Source organism: Ornithodoros turicata, chromosome 8 (genome assembly GCF_037126465.1).
Source record: "Ornithodoros turicata isolate Travis chromosome 8, ASM3712646v1, whole genome shotgun sequence".
NCBI lineage: Eukaryota > Metazoa > Arthropoda > Arachnida > Ixodida > Argasidae > Ornithodoros > Ornithodoros turicata.
The window spans coordinates 25475861-25498655 of NC_088208.1; the positions used below are offsets into that span (position 1 = coordinate 25475861).

At 46.3% G+C, this 22795-nt stretch overlaps 1 protein-coding gene and 1 long non-coding RNA gene across 11 annotated transcripts in view; one reads left to right on the top strand and one right to left on the bottom strand.

The window, feature by feature from the left end:
* Positions 1 to 22795, top strand: part of LOC135366769 (secretin receptor-like) — a 192875-nt gene that overhangs the window by 117189 nt on the left and 52891 nt on the right. For all 10 annotated transcript variants that reach the window (XM_064599664.1, XM_064599668.1, XM_064599663.1 and 7 more), the window contains one exon: positions 21902 to 22012. In XM_064599664.1, the coding sequence (XP_064455734.1) occupies positions 21902 to 22012 (111 nt within the window). The remainder of the gene's footprint in view (positions 1 to 21901; positions 22013 to 22795) is intronic.
* LOC135366770 (uncharacterized) overlaps positions 1 to 22795 on the bottom strand; it is a 66182-nt gene that overhangs the window by 27156 nt on the left and 16231 nt on the right. Inside the window, exon 2 of the long non-coding RNA XR_010414283.1 lies at positions 13530 to 13573. This is a non-coding gene — a long non-coding RNA (uncharacterized LOC135366770). The remainder of the gene's footprint in view (positions 1 to 13529; positions 13574 to 22795) is intronic.

Genomic DNA, 22795 nt, shown 5'->3' on the forward strand with positions numbered 1-22795 from the left:
GTGGGGTTAATCAGCGGTCATTAAATTTTGTTCCTTGTGCTAAAGATGTAGTTTATTGCATCCCCTTGGCCTGTGGGTTTGTTTATATCGGCCAAACGTTGCAGTGCCTAGATCAGAGGTTGGGTCAGCATAGAAAAACTCCTGATTGAAATTGAGTCATGCAATAATTGCCAACCTCTCTGGGCTGAGACCTCAGTCATAGCGTGGGAACCTGACACACAAAGGCGACTTCTAAGAGAGGCTTTGGCGATCCGCAACGTGGGAAACTGTGGCAGTGTCGCATCTGTGGCTATTCATCCGGCTTGCCGACTCCTTTTGTAACCCTTGCGTTCGCTTGACTTTGTGCAGAGTATATGGCCTTCTTGTTATTTCCCCTTCCCTCTTTTCCCATGCAGTGTCACTATATGTACATGGTGTTCTGCTGATCAGTAAACTTTGCTGGTTTGAGTCGTGTGTTCGTGTCGTCCCTCTGTGTGCCCAGACTCAGGCTTTTACATTATTCAGTCCTTCCACCAGATGGACTGCAGCCATCTTGTCAGTAACCATGAACCTCCTTTTCTTTCGGAATGCTCGCCCATTCCTGCCTGTTGTCCCGTTCCGTCCCGTTGTTGGTGAACTCTGAAATTTCGGTATCCGGTCTGGAGCAAAGATGACTTCATTCACATAATCCCCTCCACACTCTAACAAAGCGGCCATTCATTTCGGCCGTAAAAGCCTGAACGGACCCTTTCTTCCCCCCGGGGCTGTTGACCCACAATTCGCATTCCACAATTCGTCATTCCTAACCCTTTAAACACCATGCCAATGATGAGGACGGTTTCCCAGAAGAAGAACGGTCTCTGTACGAAATATCGGCAGGTTCTTCTCCCGAGGCGATTCCCTTCATACTTTTTTCCGGTTCTACTCGTCTACCGTCCGGATTTCTACCCGTCTACCCTGTAAATGAAGTACGGCATGATGACAGAATCTCTGAGTTTCGACGCTGTGGGCTTGCACAAAGCCGTGCTTGTTTGAACGGTGTCTGCACAACTTATTTATGCTTATTTATTTCTGTTTGCCAACGATATCAATCATCTGTGCCTAATACGTAACTTTGCTATTGGGTCATACATATGTTTTTGTCGCTTCGTGTTGAGCAAAAAATAATGACGAAATGTACCTATAATCCATTTTTATGGCTTTTTTTGCTAACCTTTTCCTTTCTTTTTTTTATCAGCATTAAACATATCCCCCTTTTTATGTGTATATTTAATACGCAATGCTGTGCTATGTGTTAATTGTTTTCTCCTATAGCACTTACGCGAGCATGCCACATTATTTTCAAAAGAAAGACTGTTGGATTTAATTACATACGCAAACTCTGACAAGCTCAGACAAGTGATTAAGCATGCGTGGCTCCCTGTTGTCGACATGCATATGAAATAAAAAGAAGGGCTTTAGAGAACCAGTGACAGCTTGACTGCTTTTCCTTTAAAAACGAAACCAGAAATTTAAACACGCTATCCGAACGAAGCGTTAGCTTGAACGTCACCAAAATTAAAGGTAATGGCGAGCCCCTATTTGAGAGTCGCCATTTGATAAGCCAACAACGAGCTAGCTGTTCGCAGCTTTCGTGTATATATATTGAGAGAAAACATACATAAAGCCGGATGCGGCTATGTAGCACTTGACACAATTGCCTCTCTTCGCGTGAAGTGTTTCTGTGACATCCTGTCTGAATGAAAGAGCGCTTATCAGCATTTTCACAGGATCCTGAAGGTCGTCCCGTGTCAACTCGGCGTCGAGCGCGACGGGAAATGATATCGTCTCTGGTGTACTTTACTGCAGCACTTGACAGACCAATGGACCATTTCCGACAACGCGCATGCGCATGCCCAGCCCTTGAGTCAGCCATCTTTGAGCGGAAAACATAGCCATGGACCCACGTGCGGGCGACTGTCATGTTCATTGTGGGGAGATTATCGGTTTCAAGGTTACGCGGACGTTTGAGGTCTGGTAATGAGTACAATACGCTTTCACTCTTTCCGCATTTTTCTTCCAATCTTCTTTTGCTACTTTCCCACGCAACGTACGTGCCAGTTCGTAAAGCGTCACCATTATTGAGGGGAAAGACACGACGTTCGACATTCCACCGCCAGGGGCGACGCGAATATGGAAAAGGTCCATTGCCGTCACAGCCTTTCCATGCTTCTGATGTTCTCACTATTCAGACATGCACGGCCAAGAAGGGGGGGGGGGGGGGATATAGGTTTATTGCAAAACAAAACAAAAAAAAACAGGAAAGAGGGGAAAGGTTAGCCTGGCTCCAGAAGCCGACTTGCTATTCCCGCTTACAAGAAAAGAAAAATAAAAAGAAGAAAAAGAAAGACAAAACGAAAAGAGCGAAAGAAGAGGCGCAGTCACAAGCTCAGCGCGAGCCCTGTGGGCGTACGAGTTCGTAAGGAAGCGTACGAGTTCCCTTCCGACGCGCCACTTAATAAACATATCCCCCCCCCCCCCAGTAGAGTTGCCAGCGAGACCTCCCTCAGCCCTAGGGCCGGCCAAGAAGGATTATCGCGTGCAACTGGTGGAAAGCATTCCAGGATCTATATCATTGTTTTAAAGCTATCGAGATTATTGAATTGAATTGAATCGTTTGTTTTTACATCGTTAAGATGTGGGGCGCAAGAGCAAAAGGCTGCTGGTAGCATCACCTTGACGGGGCTCTCGGTCCTGTTGTGATTGCGGCAGCCGTAAGGAAAAGTAATTAAAACAGTAACACTTATAATGACGCTACAACTACAGCACTAACCAGCACGTCATTCATACATAATGAAGCACATGACATTTAGATGGTATTGTCATGTAAATACGTGAAAATATTGCAAAACATGAAGTTACAGAGACGAAACACAAGTTACTTTGAACTGCCGTGGTCCGAGTAATTATTGACGAATTTGTTAGGTTGCAGTCTTTGCATCTGTTTGAAACCTATTTAATTCGATAATTGGGGGCTTTACGGCGCGAGAAACCTATTTAAGATGAAGTGTCACGCGGCCACTAGGTTATTAGATTGGATTAGATTAGGCGAGAAAACGAGATGTAAGGTTGTTCTAATAATAATTCGGTGCTTTACATCGCGAGACAATTGTGATCACGCGCGACGCCGCAGTGGTCGGGTCGGGTGGATTATTTTTGCCCACCTGAGGGTTCTTGAACGTGCGCCGAAATCAGGACGTCGTAAGGATGTCAGTAGAGATGGGACGAACCCAGAATTTTGCGAATCCGAATTTATTGAAGAATTTATTGGCAGAAAAAAAAAAGGAAAAGGAAAGATGAAAGGGGAAAGGTCAGCCTTGCAGCACGCCGGCTTGATATTCCTTAAACAAAAAAGAAATAAAACGTAAAAAAGACATAAATAAAAAAAAGAACAAGAAGAAAAAAATAAATGAAAAAGAAACCCGGCTCACAGGAAGTCCAGGAGGCCCGTATCACGCAGAAAACGGAGTACCGCTTTTGTGACACTCCACTGACTAGCTCGCTGCACGGGGCCAAGGAGTGTTGCGAGGGTAACGTCCGTCCGTCCGTCCGTGCACCCAAGCTCTGAGAGGTGTTGCCAGAGCACGGCCCGATGATGAGTGGTGACGCTGACAGTGGTGGAGCTGATGGAAGATATCGTCTTCTACGGAGCACCAGGGGCAAGTGGGAGATGGGACGCGACCCATCTTGAACATGAGTAAACGGGTGAGGGCAACGTTCAGCCGAAAACGGTGTAGAAGGGACAAGGTTAGTCCTATAAGCGGAAATATATTACGGAGAACGTAATCGTTGTCGCTGGCCATGGCGTAGCAGAAGGGGTGGAGGCATGAACGAATACATGGGTTCAAGATAGTTGGCGCTTCGAATCCGCCCTCTTCTTTACTCTTCTTTATTTGCCGTTACCTCCGCAGTTTTATACAAATATTCGAGGTGCTGAGTCTCCGAAAACCTGTAAACAACCCATTCCTGGTATAACGAAAACCTCGTTCTCGGACGAAGGCTCCAAGGGGGAAGACCGTACTGTTTTCCGACGCCGACTTAAAATACTTGTATGACAAGACAATAGCCGAAGCTCTGTGGCTCCACGTTGAGCATAGGTTTACAATTTGATCGTGCACTCCCACCCGAGGACAGCTGTTTCACTCTACTTGGAGCTCGTCAGCCCGGCGCAGGGAAGTGACACGATCTCGGGTCGACGATAACAGTGTCCCTCGGCGAGACATCAGTGTTCCACGGTGACGGCGCCACCTGTGGAGGCCGCAGTGCAAGCCAGCAAGTACTTTTAGATAAGTTTTACTTAGTTATTTACACCAAGTAAGATTTACTTTTAAAAACGTATTTTGGAAGTTGGATTTTTATGATTCGTGTTTTTAAACGGTTTATATCATCGTCACCCCCATTACACGTGGACCGTCCGCCTGTAATCAAGGTACCACGTACGCCTTCTCTGCATCTTCGTATAAGGGCAGCACCTTCAACAACACACCGGCCTACTTGGGCGCATAATTCGGCTACATTACGACATCGCAGCGTTTGCGGCATCCCTTAAGGCTTATAGGCTTATGTGCATGCGGTATTACTGTCCAATCTGCTCTGTTCTCTTGAAGATTAGCTGAGCTTCGGACGTACAGCTTGCTCGTGCTTAAGCTGCGCGGTGTCAGATTCCCGCCAGATCTTAGCTTAAGTGTTACGAGACTCTCACGCGCGCTCTCTGTGATTATGTGGGGGTCGTAATCCGATCTCTAGGATACGTCCCATGTTGGCCGTCCTTCCGAGTCATAATGACACGTGCTAAGTCGTGTTTAATAGGAAGCAATAACGTTTACGACTGCGGTTTTCCCTTAAGTGCCATGCCGTGTGTGAAAGGTCCTGCTTGTTAAACACTAGCAATTTAAGAATTGAATTTATTAATTTTTTGATTCCGTGTTAGCGCCGCGAAGCAACTGTGGCTATGTGCGGCGTACAGATTTGGAGAGAGGACAGCAAGAAGGAGCGGGGGGACAGGGGGGGTTAGTACGCGTCCTGGGCCGACTTCAAAAGGGGGAACTGTGCCGACATTCGTCTGGAAAGTCTTCGGAAAACCCAGGGAAAACCTCAGACAGCACAGCAGGCAGTAGGATTCGAACCCAGCACCTCGCAGTCTTCAGCACGTGACCTCGGCTACCACCAACGAGCAGGACGCCCTAATCCGCTCGGCCTTGCCGCTGGTGTTTGTTTATTTACGCGAGGAAAGGGCCTGGAGATAAGGCGATCTGGTGGTCGTCTTTCGACGCTCAAACAGAAGCGCTCCCGTTTTCCTTTCGTCTGTATGCGGGGGAGGGAAAACACTGTCGCAGGGGGGACAGATTGCACGGGGACAGTGCCACAGCTATTTCCCTCCCCCGCATACACAGGAAATGAAAACGGGAGCGTTTCTACTTGAGCGTCGATCACCAGAGCACCTTATTTCCTCGCGCCATAACTGCCTCAATTTTTGTTCTGAAAACGGTAACGTTACCAGTGACCTCAAGGGATCCGATGTTCTCATTGGGTCAATCCTCTATCGCTGATAATTAAAAAGTTAAGTAATGCATCGTCACAGAAGCTTGTCTGAGCCATCTTAAGGTAGGCCTTTAGGCGTAGAGTACATTGCCATTTGTTAAAACTGGGAAAAAGTGATTTTTCTATTTTTTTTAAATATTACTGCTATAGTTACCGTGGACACCCTGTATGTAATAATGTCTTCTATGTATACCGAAGAGATCCAGAGAAGACACGGTCGGAAGTATAGACACTTTTTTTTTTTACCAGTGCTTCAAATTCTTGTATTGTCCACCCAGAAGAACGAAATTCACGCAACAGCGCTCCAGTCATAAAATAGCGTCACCGAATAAGCACGTGACTCTAGTGTAGTAAGGTATAGTAGCAAATAGTCTAAGAGGACCTTCACAGTAATGTCTGGTTATTGAAAGATTGCAGAGTGGCTTTTCGTCATTCCACTTCAACTTCAAGACGATAACTTCTATCTGTGAGCACGTTCGAAATACCGAGGCCCCTTTTCTTCTTGTCCCCAGGGGCTTACTGAATCTGCGCCCGATTGCTTTGCCGTGCCTCTCGTATACGGTTCGCTTGTACAATATAGAATCTGACGCGTGAAACTCTCACAAAACATGTTCACGCCGCTACGATCTTCATGGTTTACGTCACACGTTCCACCGCGCTCTCTACAGAAGACGCTCGCAGGGCTGTTTTGTTCTTTCTACTTTGGTCTCTTTCTTCTAATACATATAAAAAGTAAGGTTCTGCTCTTTCGGCTTACGCAGGGACGCTGTTGCACAGTAAGGTCGTATAGGAGAGTGCCGTTGAGAGGAAAGTTTTCTAGCCCAGGTTTCGAGAGAAGCCAGAGTCGAGGAAGTCGAGGGTTCGGTGCCTTACCTCCGTAACAATCTTACGGGCTCTCTCAAGTTTCTGTTGGGCGTCGCCTTTCTCTCTTCGGGTAGGCCGATGTTTTAGAGTCACTTTATATTCTTTAGCGATGGTGCAAGCGTACGTGGCACAGGTGAAACGCTACGCTCTGTAATGAGGTTTGTATCGAGTAACGGGAAATGGGGAGTACGCTGAAACGCCTCTAAAACTGTTCGGCACTTATTGCGGTTCAGGACATGGCAAGTGGACGCGAATTTACAGAAATTGGTTCGCTGGTCCACAGCGACGTTCTCTGCAGCCACTAAAAGATAAATCCAGCGATGCGGTATAGGTAGGTTAAGGCAAGAGCCTCATGTTGGGACTGCACTGCACTGCGTGCCTGTTTTTCTTTAATTTTTCCTTTTCTTTCTTTCTTTCTTTTTGTTTATTTTCAGTTTCGTTTTCGGAATAGCAAGCTGGCTATAGCCCGACTGACATTTCCTTTTTTTTATTTTTCCTTTTTTATTTCACTCTATTAAACTCACCCCCCCCCCTCATGTGGGGAGACTGTTTTTCTGTACAGGGTGCCGTCTCCTCATTGATATTATATTTAAAGCGTCGGGGGGTTACGTGTTGAAGAAGTGGAAGGTATTGTGAGTCAACTGTATCGTGGACGATAAAAATCCAAGCATTGAACCGCAGGGCTAAGGTGAACAACCTTGTTAGGGCGGAGAACACGGTGCCCAGGAGAAGTTTCCGTGTTCGAACTGTCAGCCGCTGCCGAATTGAGGCTTTCGCTTCAATCTGAAGCCACTAAGTTTTTTTTAGAATCCGCGTAGCTGTGAATGAGGAAGGTGCTCCCCTGGGAAATCGCTGTCCGTGATCGTATGAGCTTATCGAGTCCCTTCTCGCTGCATGGGCACGAACTTTACATGCTCTTTATCGTGATGGTCGCGGTCTCCGACGGAGCGTCACTTTGCCATTTTGACGAAACGTGGGATAAAACTTGGCACATTGCAAGCTGAAAATCTAGCCGAGGTCAGCGTAGATGCGTTCACTATACTGCAGAAAGATTGGTATCGAGTTCTGATCCTTCGATACTAAAATTCGAGAAAGCAAGCGTTTGAGATGTAAATATCACTTTAGTAGTGTCCGTAGCTGCATTGTCAGAAAATTTGGAGGATCGGTTTTGTTTCATTATGAGTGTTTTATAACGTGACGGTCAGGACAGAGGGACCGGGTGGACTTCCTTCAATGACGTCACCGTCAGTAGCCACCAGTTCTTCTTCATTGAAGCCAATCTTGTTTGAAAGCTATATTTTAAACTAAGTCTGGACTGTCTCGAAAATATGCCCCATCGTTTTCATAGTCTTTAAAGGGTGACTATGGTGAATTCGTAAATATCTGTGCTCCTGAAATTTTTGTGGTTCCTCATTTCGTCTTGTCGTATCTTTTGCGGGGGAGGGGGGGGTCACATTCTGCATTATTCAACTTTGTATGATGCTTTCCCCAAGATTCATTTCCAAAATTACATCTTCATTTTTCTTTCACGTGCACTATGCGTGTATAGCTCATTAGCCCATTCAATATTGCCCTCGTGTCTTAGACTTAGGCGTCGATTTCCAATTTTCATCTCTTGGTTCACGTCCGACTTTACTGAGCCTCTCCATCGCAATCGATTTCTTTTTCGCAAGCTGGTTCCCTATTGTTGCTCACTTAATAGATCTTTTGTGCCTGCTGTTCGCACCGAGACTTTCCTTCTCTTCCCCTTTTTCTTTTGCACAACGTTCACTCTTACTACGTTACATGCACATGAGCTCTGAATTCCAGCCATGCCTTTTGCCTCGATATTTTGGGCAATGAAATACTGCGCCCTTATGCATACCACTGAAACTTATCCGTACGAGCAGGGAGGTCCTGAGAGCACGTTCGAATCAGCGATACAAAAGAGCTTGAAACGTATTTCTAAACTGCATACGGTATGTCGTAACTGCATGACGACGGTGACGACATAAACAAGAACGATGATATATTCGTGTGTGCTATACTCCGATTCTTCTTCTTCATCTTCACCATCTTCTTCCTCTTGCTATAAACTATACGACATTCTATGGCATAAAATATTGTTAACTACTTATACGTTCGCCCGATATAGAAGCACACCGAAAAGATGGTGCCCGCGCTCTCGCTCACGATATAAGCGACCAAAGTAATGGATAAACTTTGTGCCTCCATTCACCGTTGTTACGAGAGAAATCGCAGGAAAGATCACACATTGTACTCAGCCAGCATCAAACACGTATTGCCTTTCGAGTGACTGCTGCACAATGGGTTGAGAATCAGACATGCACATTGATGGGATAATTTAAATATTACTTCGGCAAACGTTTTTTTTTTTAAATACATTTGTGTAACGTGTTTTTTTAACGTAGAGTTTGCTGAAGGTAAAAAACGCGACATCTTCTCAGGATATCATCTCTGTTTTTTCATCATCTCATCATATGTTTGTGTAAGTATACTGGGGTAGCCAGTTCGACTTCATCGAAACTCACATCCCCATTTTTTTCTTTAGCACATCACATTACATCAAAAACGCGAACTAACGAGTGATCATCTTATTTGGAAGCAGCCCTAGCCTTCTAAGCTTTCTTTTTGGACTGCGACGTTTCTCCATTTAGAAGCCGTATTGCCTATTGGGCCCTCTTTCCGGTCACGCAATCCCAGTCGCATGCATACCTTTACACACTGCTTCGTCTTTGGAACATATAACTTCTTTTAGCGGTGTGCTGCTTTAAAAGAAGTGAATACTCTATACACTCCAACTTCCAGCCTTTCTACCATCGAAGCATTGCTATGTTCTGTCGTTTGTTGCTCGCTATTTTTAACATAATCCTTATGCAAAGCATCAACCCCGTTGTGCTCTTCTTCTTCTTAAGCTGGAAAGTTTAAAGAACTTAAGCTGTATGCGTGCACTTAGTGAAATGCTCGAAGACCTTGTCTGCTGTCGTATACACCTACTGTTCGCTTTCTCCAGTCAAACGAAAAAAAAAAAAGATATTGCATAACGAAAAAGACAAGACTCTGTAATCCTGAGACATTAATGTTTGACAGTGCCTGCTTTTCCGAGCGAATATTCCGATTTTTAGAATATCGAATCGAATAGTTCAGAATGCGAATGAATTCGCTTTCAAAACTTCATACTCTAAGTTCAAACGTCTCTTCCGACTTAATGTGTAGTTCTGATTCTGCACGCCTATAAGCCCACAAACACCACAAGAGAAGGTACGCCCCAAAGTAAGCGCTGCTTCGAACGAACATCTGTTGCCATATCCGATGCACATATCACGCATCCGTCTTCCCACCTTGCAGTGGTCTTATATAGTACAGTGCACTTCTCTCACTTGGCAAGCCTTGCTTAAATTACAGCAAGGTGGTGTCACACTGGATTAAAAACAATTAAATCCTACCCAGTCCTACCCAGCACTGGGTTTTTTAATTATTTTTAATTGTTTTTAATCCAATATGAACCAACCAGCCCAAACGATTCCTCTGCTGGTGTCACACTAAGTTTCCGTCACGCTGTGCGAGGACACTTGTTTTGCGGTGATTTCTCTTGGTATTCGGCGTCTCGCAGCAGGTAGTGTACGTTTGAAAGTCCCCCTGCAGAGCTATACTCAAGAAACAATCCCCATGTGTGTCTCATGTCGTTCCTGCTGGACGTGGTCGCCAAAACGGCAGCAACGATTGAGAATCGACGACCCTTTCCTTTCTTTTTTTCTTTTCTTAATAAACATATCCCCCTTTTTTTTTCTCGACGAAGCGAATGCGCATAAGTGTGTTGAGTGCCCATAGTATTATTTAGTGTTCAGAGCTTAAATGTCTAGTGATTTCAGTGTAGTTTTCGCATGCAGGTGATAAGAACATGAAAACACTAAAACTATAATTTTATTATCGCACAAGCTTTCATGCAGCGGACTGCATTTCATCAGGTGAACTGTGTTTCATAAACCTGGTGAAATGCAGACCACAGTTTGTACGATAACAAAACACGCCGCCATGAAGCTTAGACGCTCCTGAAGTGCGAGAGAAGCTGGATTTCGGGAATGCTTTCATTTCAATACAGCGATTACTAAAAATTTATTTCCGATGAGCTAATGCAAAACCGAAAAAGAAAAAAAAAACTATTCAGCTTGTCTCTGAATGAGCCAATCACAGTAACAAATGCATTGTTTATTTTCTTTCGCTTATATTTTTTTCACTGTTTTTCCTTCTGAAATTTCTAGGGGGGCACTGGTCTCCATTACACTCTTTAGTAGAGTTGGACTCATATTGTGCCTTTTATGGCTTTGCGCGCTGACATTATATTTGACCACGAGGACTTCATGCCATTCTATAGAGACGGCGGTGTAATATATCATTATTAGCTCGTCACCATACCATATCATATCACACTACCCAGTGTGCCCCAGGGCAGTTAGCCGCAGATTAAATGGCACGTTTCCATACTCATTTTCAAAACGTGTGTTTCTCGTAGATTAGGCACGAAGACTTCACTCCTGGAATGCTGAAGCTAGCTCAAAGAAACAATGTCGTCTACTGAATAGCCTGCACCATACATCCGGCACTTTATTATGTATCATATGATACATAATAACGCGATGTAACAATACATAACAAGATACATAAGTAGCGATGTAACAATTGTTACGTCGCTTACATGCTCATGGTACTGCTAACGAACAGTTCACACCAAAATGTGTGGTCCTCGGCATCTGTGCCTTCACTCGGCGAGTAAAACCTGCAGATACAAGCTTCCACACGGTCTCTCGCTTAGTGTTTTGTAATGGAAATGTCCCGCTTGTGTGCCCTTCACGCTCCGCTCAACCTACTGCGGAGGGTCTTGATTAGGTTGTTAGTATTGGTACAGCTGCCTCACTTCGCTGAAAGCCGAAGGCCAAGAACGCGCTTTGCAGATTGAAGGGACATAAAACAAACAAGCATCACAACGCAAGGAGAATCTAAACAACAAGTAGCGTCGCAGAGGCATGTGTTGCTGTCCGCCCGAGCTGAACTGCTGCCAAGCTCAAAGGCAGTATCAGAGAAACCTTCTTATGAACTAATAATATGGATGATAATGCGAGATTTGTCTCTTCTAGTATTAACATCTGCTGCTAGTAATTCTTGTGGAAGGCACGTGAAAGAGAACAAGACGAGAGCTTCTTTTCGGAAGCCATGAAAGGAGGGTGTGCTTCTTTGTGCGTTTGGCGTACGCTAGATTCAGGAATATGAGATGACATGTAAAATGAGAAAGGCGTTTCTGCAACATATGTGTATCGTACGAATTACGAGATAAAAAAAAAAAGAACACTCACATAAATGGGATGATGATGGTTGCCGCCGCATAAATGGGATGGTACCGCCGTTATGGCGGTACACTGCCCCATTGCACTAGTGAAAGGGATGAGAAGGTGATGACAATGGAAAGGTGTCCTTTTAGAGTTCGTCCATTAGTCGAGTGCTGGAGAGGAACTCAGCAGCAACTCGTTGGCCTTGCATCTGATGTGGGTTGTCCGTCCATGGACCGAGAACTTTGGCCAAGTCGAACTGGCGTTGATCGACGCGTTTCCATAAGGGCGCGCTCGCGATCGTACTGTCCGCAGACCAGGAGGATGTGATGGAGGTCACCGCACACCCCACACATGTAAGAGAGGCTAGATGCGCCGACACCCAGGATGTGTTTGAAAGACGGTGTAAAAGCTGGAGTGTAGCTGTTTGCTGTCCATTACGTCCGGCGGAAGCACGGATGCGAGTGGCGGACTCTTAGTCGTAACGTAACGTCCTTTTAGCGATCAGGCTTTGTTTGTAGGTGGCGTCGCTCCGGCTCGGTTGGTTGACGTCACGCCGCGAGACATCTGATAGGCTCTGCTTTTGTCGTCATGAAGTAACGTCAAACTCTGCTGATTCGGAGAAGGTCGCCTCAGAACGAGCGGGGAAGGCTCTAGAGCTCAGGCTTGTTTCTCGCGGCCTCTCGCGAGTGCTGTTGTCAGATACATCTATGGCTGTTATGTGAAAAACCTATGGTGCAGTGAACCCTCGTTATTATGACCATGGTCGTTCCCGAAAATTTTGGTCATAGTGCGGAATTGTCATATTAACGGGGGGATTTGCAGAGGTTTCACTACATTGTTCCCCAAGAGTATGGTCGTAAAGCGCGTATGTCAGATTATCGGGGGTCATATTAACGAGGGTTCACTGTATTTGTCATGCAGCCCTTCATTCCCAACCGAAAACGTGAAGTTTATGAAAGATGCTTGCGCTGCTCCTTTGAAAAAAAAAAAAAAGGATGAGACACTTCTAATGGAAGAGGCGATGTAAATTCTATTTGGAAGTACTGCTCTCAGTAAACGGCGCTTCTGATAAGGTTTGACGTTTGTAGGATATCGAATTTCATGTTAGTCTTCCTGTTTCCCCTGCTCTGCATTGAATGCAGCAGCATCTGTATGCCGGAACATGCAGAACGTGAGCAAATATCATGTGAAGGCACGCTCCTGAATATAAACGTCTGGAACTGAACAACGTGAATAATTTGAAATATTTCTGACACGCATATGAATAATTGAATGTTGTACATGTGGTTAACACGTGGGTGTTTATCTGTACTGCATACTTTTAGCTCTTTGATCCTGTGTGAATTTGCAAAGCACCAATGCAAAGTGTCTACATTTACAGTCGTAAATTATATTTTTTTATGTGTAGTAAAAATTATGTATGACTATCCACTGCGAAGAAAAGGGGCAATGAACCGTCAAGCTGCTGGTCCTAGTAGTTTTTTGTTCTTGCCTTAGCACTTCTTTTGTACTTGATATAAAAAAACGCTCAGAAGTACAGAACTAAATGTGAAAGGAAAACGACTTTGAAGTCAGCTTTTAATTCTAGCCAGCAACAACAAATAGCTAAGGATGGGAAATCATGCTGCAGAAATATACGCAAGAAACGAGGAAGAAACGTGTACCTGCGCATACGCACTTTCCATACGTACATAATGCGATATAACAAAAGAGTGAAAGGTTTAGCCACGTGGGCGTTGGGTCGTCGTGGGACCGGCATAATATGCAGAAAGGACTTACTGTAAACATGTTCTGATGAGCACTCGTACAGCTGCTTGCGCGACCTGAAATGAACAATGATTGAAACTTATTTCCCATTTCCCTTGATCACAATCGAGACACTGACACAGAGATTTCGCAACACACACGCACACACGTGCACGCACGCACGCACACACATTAGATGATGATGAGGCGGGCGATTCACCGCCGCTGGTGCGGTACACTGACCTACTGCACATCGGGAAGGGATTGAGGGGATGATGATGGGAGGAGCACTTTCAGAGATCCGTCACCAGACCAGTGGAGCGCAAGAACTCCGCAAGAAGACGAGGGCCTTCGAGGGTGGGCAGCGTTCGACCACGGTCCGCAGATCTTCGCGAGGTTGAACGGCCGTTTGTCGATACGTTGCATGGAAACTTCCATCAGTGCACGCTCGTGGTGATATTGCCCACAAGCCAGGATGACGTGGCAGAGGTCGCCCTGCACTCCACAAGTGGGGCAGCGGGAAGACGAGGTGGAGCCGAGACGGTGTTTAAAAGCACGTGTAAATGGAACGTTGAGCCTTATGCGGTGGAACGGTGCAGTAAAGGTTCGCGGTAGTCGCGGAGGGATTTCAAGAGAAAGCGCGAGGTCTACATCCGAGAGAAGGGAGTGGGCTATGTCATGTTGCCATTGAGCCTGCATCTTATGGCGGTGAGTGACGAAAGGATTGTGTCTGCGGTCGCGCAGAGACATCATTATCGTGGAAAAAGCTGCATGTTGATAGGCGCTCAGGGCAGCTCTGTCTAGTTCTTCATTACCGCTGATGCCGACATGTCCGGGGATTCACTGCAATGCGACAGTGTACCCTGCAACGGCCGCCTTCTTATAAACTTGCAGGATGTCAAAGACAACAGGATCGAGGGACCCGCGTGTCCCCAAGTTGGCCACACACTGGAGCTCGGGTCTTGAGTCTGTACAGACGACCCAGGACTGAGCTGGGCTGGCTGATATTTTTTGCACAGAAAGAGAATGGCGTAGAGCTCGGCACACGCAGATGGTGTTCTGTGCGAAAGATGGTAACCACAGGAGACTGACTGAGATCGAATAAGAAATGCCGACGACGAGCCATTTCTAGCCGATGACCCGTCAGTGAAAACTGACGTTGACGTCGTGTATCTGTCATTCACCATGCACAGGGTAAGCTGCTTGGCGACATACGGGGCTGTATCCCTTTACCTTCCATGCAGGCCAGGAACAGTCAGGCGGATGACTGGGCTTGACAGAGACCATGAAGGGGCATTGAGAGCCACTGTTTTCACCACGAAACGCGGAACGCTAGGTTTCAGCTGATTAATCACCGGGCGGACCTTGCAACGCTTGCGTCTGAAACTCTTCGATACGAGCGGGTGCCGCCGATGATGGGATGAAATGCGAACGAAAATCGGCAGGTCTCTCCACAGTGTAGAACTTCCAGCTGGGTCACCTTTGCTTCAGCAATAGCTGCTCGGGTCTCTGCTGCTCGGGGGACTCCGAGGCATACAGGAAGGCTTCGCGCCAGGAGGCACTGCAACCTATGATCTGAAGGCGTTGGGAGGTCATGAAGCACCAGCAAACTCTACGCGAGCGACCCTCACACCAAAGCACTGTGGACGGCCAACAGAAAGCGAGTGTCACGGCCCCATCTCATGCCTGTCAAGCGACGGGTCACCGCATTCCAACGGTGGATCTTGATCTCAAAGCTCGCAATACGGGGGGGGGGGGGGGGGGGGGGGATATGTTTAATAGATTGCAATATGCTTCCGCGAAGACAGCCCAGCATCAACAGTAAAACCGAGGAACCTATGGTGAGACACGTGCTTCCGTGTTAGCTCATCATCATCATCCATTCATCTATGTTGTTGTTGTTGTTGTTCCGTGTTAGCTTTCGGTTGCTGGAAGGACCGCATGTTCTGCATCGCTAAAGGGAGTATTACTATCTTTCCCGTCGAGATGTCCAAGTGCGTCAGTAACAGGCACTGCTGGATAGCGTCTAGAGCGTGTTGGAGGCGTCACTGGCGGTCAGGACGGATTTTGCCGCTGGTCCAGACACAAAAAAGCGTGCTTCACTTTCAGTGTATGGGTATAAATTTGCGAAGTTACCTGCAATCGTTTGCGAGCTCTTGAGCTGACAGAATGGCGTATCGCTGTAGCAGACGAATTCTGACTATACATGTGTCCACGAAGCGAAGGCGGGAGAGGAGGCATTAAGCAGGCCCTCTGTATCTAGGTGGCGTTCCTATGACGACACGTCTGTTCTGCTTGCTTGATGTTCACGCGACTCCGTCGAATTAACGATTATGATTTGCTCAGTTCGCGGCCACATTCTTCGTGTCCCCCTGCGACTATACACGTAAGGCGATGATCAGGTGAACGCTGTCCAGCGCGTCACGGGAACTCTACAAGAACTGATTAGGACATTCTCCAGCTTGCTCCTCACGTGCGTCCGCAACCCTCCGATGGTTGTAACGATAAAAGCTCGCAGTACAGCCTTTTGGGAGTGAGACGTACTTATTTTGAATACAACAGGGAGCGGACTTTCCCTTTGCAATATGTTTCCAGCCTCCTCCACGTGTACTTCGACTGATTAAAATCATCTACTCAGCTCAAATAACCAGTGTACTGGTTATTTGAGCTGGATTACATCAGAACGTAAACCGGTACACGAAACATTGTTATTTTTGTTCATTTTCTTGCGCCACTTATGGTTTCTTTTGAAAGAATCTGTTCTTTCCTGTCATCTCTCTCTTTCTTGGTTTCTCTCATAAGCAGAGATAAATGTAAGAGGTAGTCAGCGTCGAAGTCCAAGATGTACAGGCACAATGAAGTACAGGCAGTGAAGCTTTCAACTGTTTCACTGTGTGCAACTGCGTGTATTTCATTGTTCTTTCACAAGGAACAAAAATCGAGAGACATGGGACGGAGAAACACTTCATAGAGTGATGCGGAGGGGTAGCTGGTAATAATAACTCATGTTGAGCAGCAACAGCACAGACACGGACGAACAAAACAAGACTACTGCTTTATATGGGTTGACGAAGACACAAACACACATAGTCTCTTCGTCCCGCGTCTCTCGGCTTTTGTTCCTCATACGTTATGGATTGGTTAGTCTGCGCTCTGTCCCTTCTGTTGATTTCTCTCATTTGTCACCCATACACATAATTTTTCCAGAGAATCCACTCTTTGTGAAACAATAACAACAACATATATATTCTGATGATGAAGTGGGGAGGTTTTCCACTCTATAGGAGTGGAACGCTACCCCATAGCTAGGGGGTCTAATATGAGTGGTGACAATGATGAGTGATGACGATCAGAGATGACCTGAATGATCGGAGCGGCGATGGCGATGCTGAACGTGATCGTGATGATGGGAATGTATGAGAGCGCTGCAGGGGTCATAATGAGTCCTTTAGGCCTGTCGCCTCAAAAAAGCCAACTACATGATGTAAAGCCGCCCTTGAGTGGACCGCGGTGTCATTTTTCATCATTTCTCATCCCCTGAAGAACATACTTTTTCAAAAAAAAAAAAAAATTGGAGATGGTCAGGTTCCTCGCTTGTTCGAAATTCGCTGGAATTAGCCAACTACTCCACCGGAAGCTCACGCGTCAGCACTTCCGCCAAGAGGGTATAGGCGCCGCCTCTGAAACCCAGCAGTACGTAGGCCACGTAGTGAAGAGGTCGGTGTTTGTGAGAGAGCGCCCACGTGACTGTGCCACACGAAATTAGGATAGGCACCTTGTGGGCATGTTTCGCTTGTGATTTCTTAATGCTGTGTTCCTACAAGTAAAGGTTCCTGTGTAGCAACCAGACCTTATTCAATGGGGGAGTACTTGGAGAACTAAGTCCTCAAGCACTACTTTATGTACATTTCAAATTGTTTACTGTACTATAAGTACTTTTGCTCCGTGATTTTTCGTCGAGTACTCAAGTAGCCAACTGATAATGTAAAAAAGAAAAAGAACATGTCGGTAAACGTCTTTTCTTGTGTCTGGTACGACCAACTCAGGAGGAGGAAATACAGTGTTGACGGACATTGAACGTTGATAACACGGAACAAGTACTACATTCATGTCTCTCAGCAAATGCTACTTTCATGTTCCTCCGGAAATACTACTTCTATGTTCCTCAGCAGTTCGAAGTCGGGAACTCCCGCGCGCACACGTTATGCACCGCGACGCACCACCGTAGAATAAGAAGTGGAGTGATACAAACCTCAATGTAGTTTACGAGTGCTTTAAGATAAATACTCTCCCTATACAGTACTTTGTACTTTACCATAAGTGCATTTCCAATGCGGTACTTTGTACTGTACTTGCTTTAAGTAAATTTTTTTATGTACTTTGCCCATCACTGCACGCGTCTATCGTCTATCAGTTCGATAACGGTACCGCGCGACGAGATTCGGGGGTCGCCGAGGGGGGGGGGGGGGGCTGCAGAAAACGAACTAAACCATTCGCATTGCGTGCACCCCGCTCTTATCCAATCACATAGTGGATATCCTCGACTGGCTCGAAATCCCGTCATCCGATTCTGTTTCCGCATCAGAGGCCTGTGCGCTCGCGCTCGAACAAATACATCTACAATTTGTCTCTGAATAATTTAGGCCATGCGTTCCCCCTTTCCTTTTCCACTTTCTCCATTATGCTTTCTTCTGCGTGACCCGCTCTACCCCTTTACTATTTGTTTGTTCTTCCCTTTTTTCTGACTCTATAGTTCCACCCACGAACGCGTTTTGGAGTAGCCAGTCCTGACTGGGTCTGGACTAACATCTCCTTATTTTTCTTTCATTTCCAATTCCAGTCAGGCCATGCGACTAGAGCAGACTCATAAATACAGGTTACTTCTAAGGGATGCCGCTAAGCGTGTGCACGTGCAGTTCGGTGACCGGGAGGTGTGATGTTTTTCTCTTTTTATCATTTCATCTTTATATTTTTGTTTTTGTTTCCTGTGGGGTTCATGCGTTTGAGGGTTCTCTATGGGAGTTGCAAAATTCGTGAGGTGACGAATTCAATTTCTTCTCCCCCCCCTTTTTTTACATTCAAACTAAACTCCAACTCAGACTCACAAATACAACATTGATGTCGATGAAAAAGATGACGCGAGTAAGATATCGAGGGATATAGGTTTATTCGAGGGGAAAACAAAGAAGAAAAAGAAGCGGAACATGTTTAATGGCGTAAAAACAAACAAAAACACACAAAAACGGAAGGGTTAGCCAAACTATAGAAGAAGAAAAAAAAAACAATAGAGAAATACAGAAAAAGAGACAAAGTTTCAGTCGCACGCAAGGTCGACTTGCTATTCCATAGGAAACACTACACATTCGTACACTATCTGCGGTCGTGTCTCAAGGAGGGAAGAATCTGTCATACTACATATTGGCTCCGCCTCAACGTCGCCCGCACTCCGTCACTGCTGTTCAAAATGGACCAGCAAGCCACACCCTTATGTTCTACCTGCCACATTGAGGCAGATATTCGTCACCTTCTCCTCGACTGCCGCCGTTCCAAGTCCTTCCGCGACAAGCTCAAGTCTCGCCTGACCAGCCTCGGGTACTCCGTCACTCTCGCAACACTACTTGGCACACGGAGCAGTGGCGTAACCGCGGCGCTTTACCACTACCTGCGTGATACCGGTCACCTCAGCAGCCTGTAACATCGTGTGTGGGACGGCGGAACACCTCTGACCTCTGACCCCACACCGCCTTACTCTTAACTACCCCTGAAATACGCATTAAGGAATTATTTAACGAGGAATAGCAAGCCGTCCTTTCTGGCTACTTTTCCTGTGAAAATGTATAGATCCCCCCCCCACCCCACTCCATTGGAAAAGAAAAAAGGGAGATAAAAAAAAAATAAGAACCAAGAGTGAACAAGGAAAAAGGAGAAGAGAGAAACACTTACTCGACGCGAGGATCAAAGTTGCTTGTGCAGTCACGTCAGGTGTTATGTAAAAATCACGCAAGCGCGGGAGATACCGTACACGCATTTCCTGCTTCCGCTCATCATCTTGGCTCCTCACCGGCACTGCAGTAGCGCCGTGCTGGCTTCATTTGAGTGTCGCATTTCAACAGGGTTCCATCTCCTTGAAACAGTTCTACAACTGTGAGTGAAGTGAAGTGGCAGTTCGCGCGGCCTCCTGTGAAGCGTGCTTACACTGCACTGTTCTGCGGTACGCAGGAGAAGCATACCGTACCGACTCTCCACCGACCTTCTTGGCGTGCAGACGTAGTGCTACGGCGCTGTTGTAAGGAGTGTGACTCTTCGGTTTGCGTGACACGCACCCCGGGTAGACAGTAATGCATTGTAGTTCGAAATGAAGAACGAAAATAATTGCAGCGGGCAAAAAGGACAGCGAGCAAACGAAACGGGCGAAGCCTGAGCCTCTGTTCAGCGCACCACTTATTTCAGTCACCAGAAGCACATTCTCCGCATTACCTGTTCCAACATCCGCAGAGCGCAAGGCACACAGTTCGAAACAAGCGCCAAGGCGTTCGAGAACCGGTGGCTTCTACCAAACAAAGAAGTATCTCGCCATCTGACACGCGCAGAGAAATGTTACCAAGGGCGTGCAGTGAACAAGCTGGTTTTGAGACTTCGTGTTGTGTCTGTCCTTTCGTGTTCCCTAGTCTCGGGGTTTTACATTATGCATTATGCGAGCCGATTTAATTAATTTATGCGCATTGACTTTGTATATCGCAAGCGTGTGTCCACGGTGTGCACAGTGTTGCGTAATATCGTGCATACCGAGATTTGGTCCAGATTACCAAAATATTTCTGCAATTTTTCTTTCCTTTAACTTTTACGAGGGCGCACAAATAGGTTTAGAAATTGGCGACTTCCTGTTCATCTCCACTTCATTATGACGTCCACACAATCTGTTTACTTGTAATGCTTTTACACAGGTATGCCCATTTTACTCTCCGGACTCTCTACCATCGTTTTGTAGAACCGTTGGAGAAATCTAAAAGCCTTGACGTTCCTGTGACCTGACGTCTTCCGAAGGGTCCTGTCTCTTTCATGAAGAGTCAAACACATTGACATCGGCATTTTTATCGACGGAGGCTAAGTACTTTTCGACAATGTAAACGCAAGCCTATTCTTCCCGTTGTGCTTTCATTTTATGTGTAGTTGTGCTCTGTACGGCACAACTTGCACGGCAGTGACTCAGATGTGCTCAAGCTGGCCTAGAAGCGCTCTGACTCGTGCCGGCGTGTGTTTCGATCCCGGGCCACTTGATGATGCTAAGGGAGGTTGGAATTGCGCCGAAGGCGCTCTCATGCACTCCGCGCCATTGTTCGTAGTATGACCATTTCTGGGAAAGCCACAATATGTTCAGAATCCAATGCATGTGTTGCATAAAGGCAGTTTTTAGGCTACAAACATAATGCTCTCACAACAGCTGGAAACCAGGGTGCGAATAGAGATACCGCAACAACTGACCCTTCACGATAATAGCCGTAACGGCTGGTCGGTACAATACTGGAATAGGAAACTAACCAATCAAAGACAGCACACAAGACATTTAACACGTAGAGCACAGAGGGAAAAGACGACTTGGATTGGATTGGATAACAGGAACGCCGAGGTGGAGTGGCGTTCACGCCGCTAGGGGATGGTGGCGGGATCTACGTATCGTGGCCGCTCGCGGGCTTAGACCTTGGGAGAGGGCATCGCCTGCTTACAAAAAAAAAATGATTTGCTTTTCCCCGTTTCTCTCTCTCTCTCCCTCATCTTTTCTTCTTGTCTCTTCCCTTTTGATTCTAATGGGTACAACAAGAGATCCTGCGCATCAATGTCCTTTACAGGTTTTCGAGATCAGCATTATCGTTGCTCACCAGATGGCCATGATCCACTCGAAACGTTTCAGACAGTGCGTCTGTAAGCGCGTTTGTTTGGGGTCTGTAGCTTCGCTTGTCAACTGGACGACGCCATGTACGTCTCACCTTCAATACTGACGACAAATAGACAGTTATAGTAATAAAAATGGTGCATGCAGAAGCACAACAGTCCCAGAAGTTTTTCCTTCATATCAAGCTATAATCTATGGTCAAACTGTGGAAGCATCCTTGGAGCATAGCTGTCTTTGGAACACACCCTTCGTGTATTCTTTTCCAGTCTATTTCACTTCCAAAACCCGTATCCCACGCACACAGCGTGCAAAGAGAATCGCAAAATATTTTGGGTCGTTAGTTAGACGCGACTCCTATATACCTATATTCCCCGGGTGTCACGAGCATGTTCTTTCCGATACAGACATCGGATACATCACGGTACATGAGACATCTTTCGTCATTTTTCTGCTCGAAGACGTGTTACGCCTTCACATTCTGTCACAGTCTGATATATTGTCGTATTCGTTTCAGCTATTTCGTGCCCTCGCCTGTGGGACGGAATCCTTTGCTGGGAATCAGTGCCGGCAAATACCTTGGTTGAAGTCCCGTGTCCTGGATACATCTTCGGCTTCGATGGCTCACGTAAGTGTTGTAGCATTCTATAATTCCATGCGAGTAAGTCGCTATTGCCTTTTACGACACGTTTGGGTCGGGTTATATGTGATACTATTGGGGGAATGTAGAAGCTGTACGGGATGGTTTTTAAAGCGGCTCCTCCTTGCACAGAGACTTATAAGCCAAATTTTCGGATTTTATGCTTACGTTCTACCAACCGATGTAGCTAGTCGAATAGTCCTTTACAATTACTCCGTCACCAACCTAAGAAACAGCATTTGCGACTTTTGGGCCGGGACAGTATGTGTGTTGTCAGTGCTTGACTGTTCCGTGGGTTGTGTTTCGAACATGCGTGGGATTCGATCTTGGTTAGGTAAGTAACAGATTTTACCGCAGTGTTAAAACAGCTGGAGGTATCGTAAAGCGAAAGTTCGTAATTGAAATAAACCCGTAATTGAAATTTAATAACCGAGCGTCATTGAAGTAAATGTATCTGGCAGGAACGTCTGACTTCAGACAATCCTCCTACGATTCCTTTTGCTCGAGGCCGACGTATTTCCAGAGTTATACGTATCTTGTCGTGAGAGTCGGCTGCAGATTCGCAACTACGGGGAGGAGAGCAAGCAGCGCTAGGCCAATCTCCTCATCAGCACGCGCGACGTTGCCGTGACGTTCTGCTGGGATGGTCACGCGCGAGCGTCCTCTTCCACACTTCCTTCTTACGTTAACGCGGAAGTTGGGCGAGTTGGTACATATTCAACACGATACAGCGCAACAACGAGGACAAGAAGGAATCAGACAAACACAGGC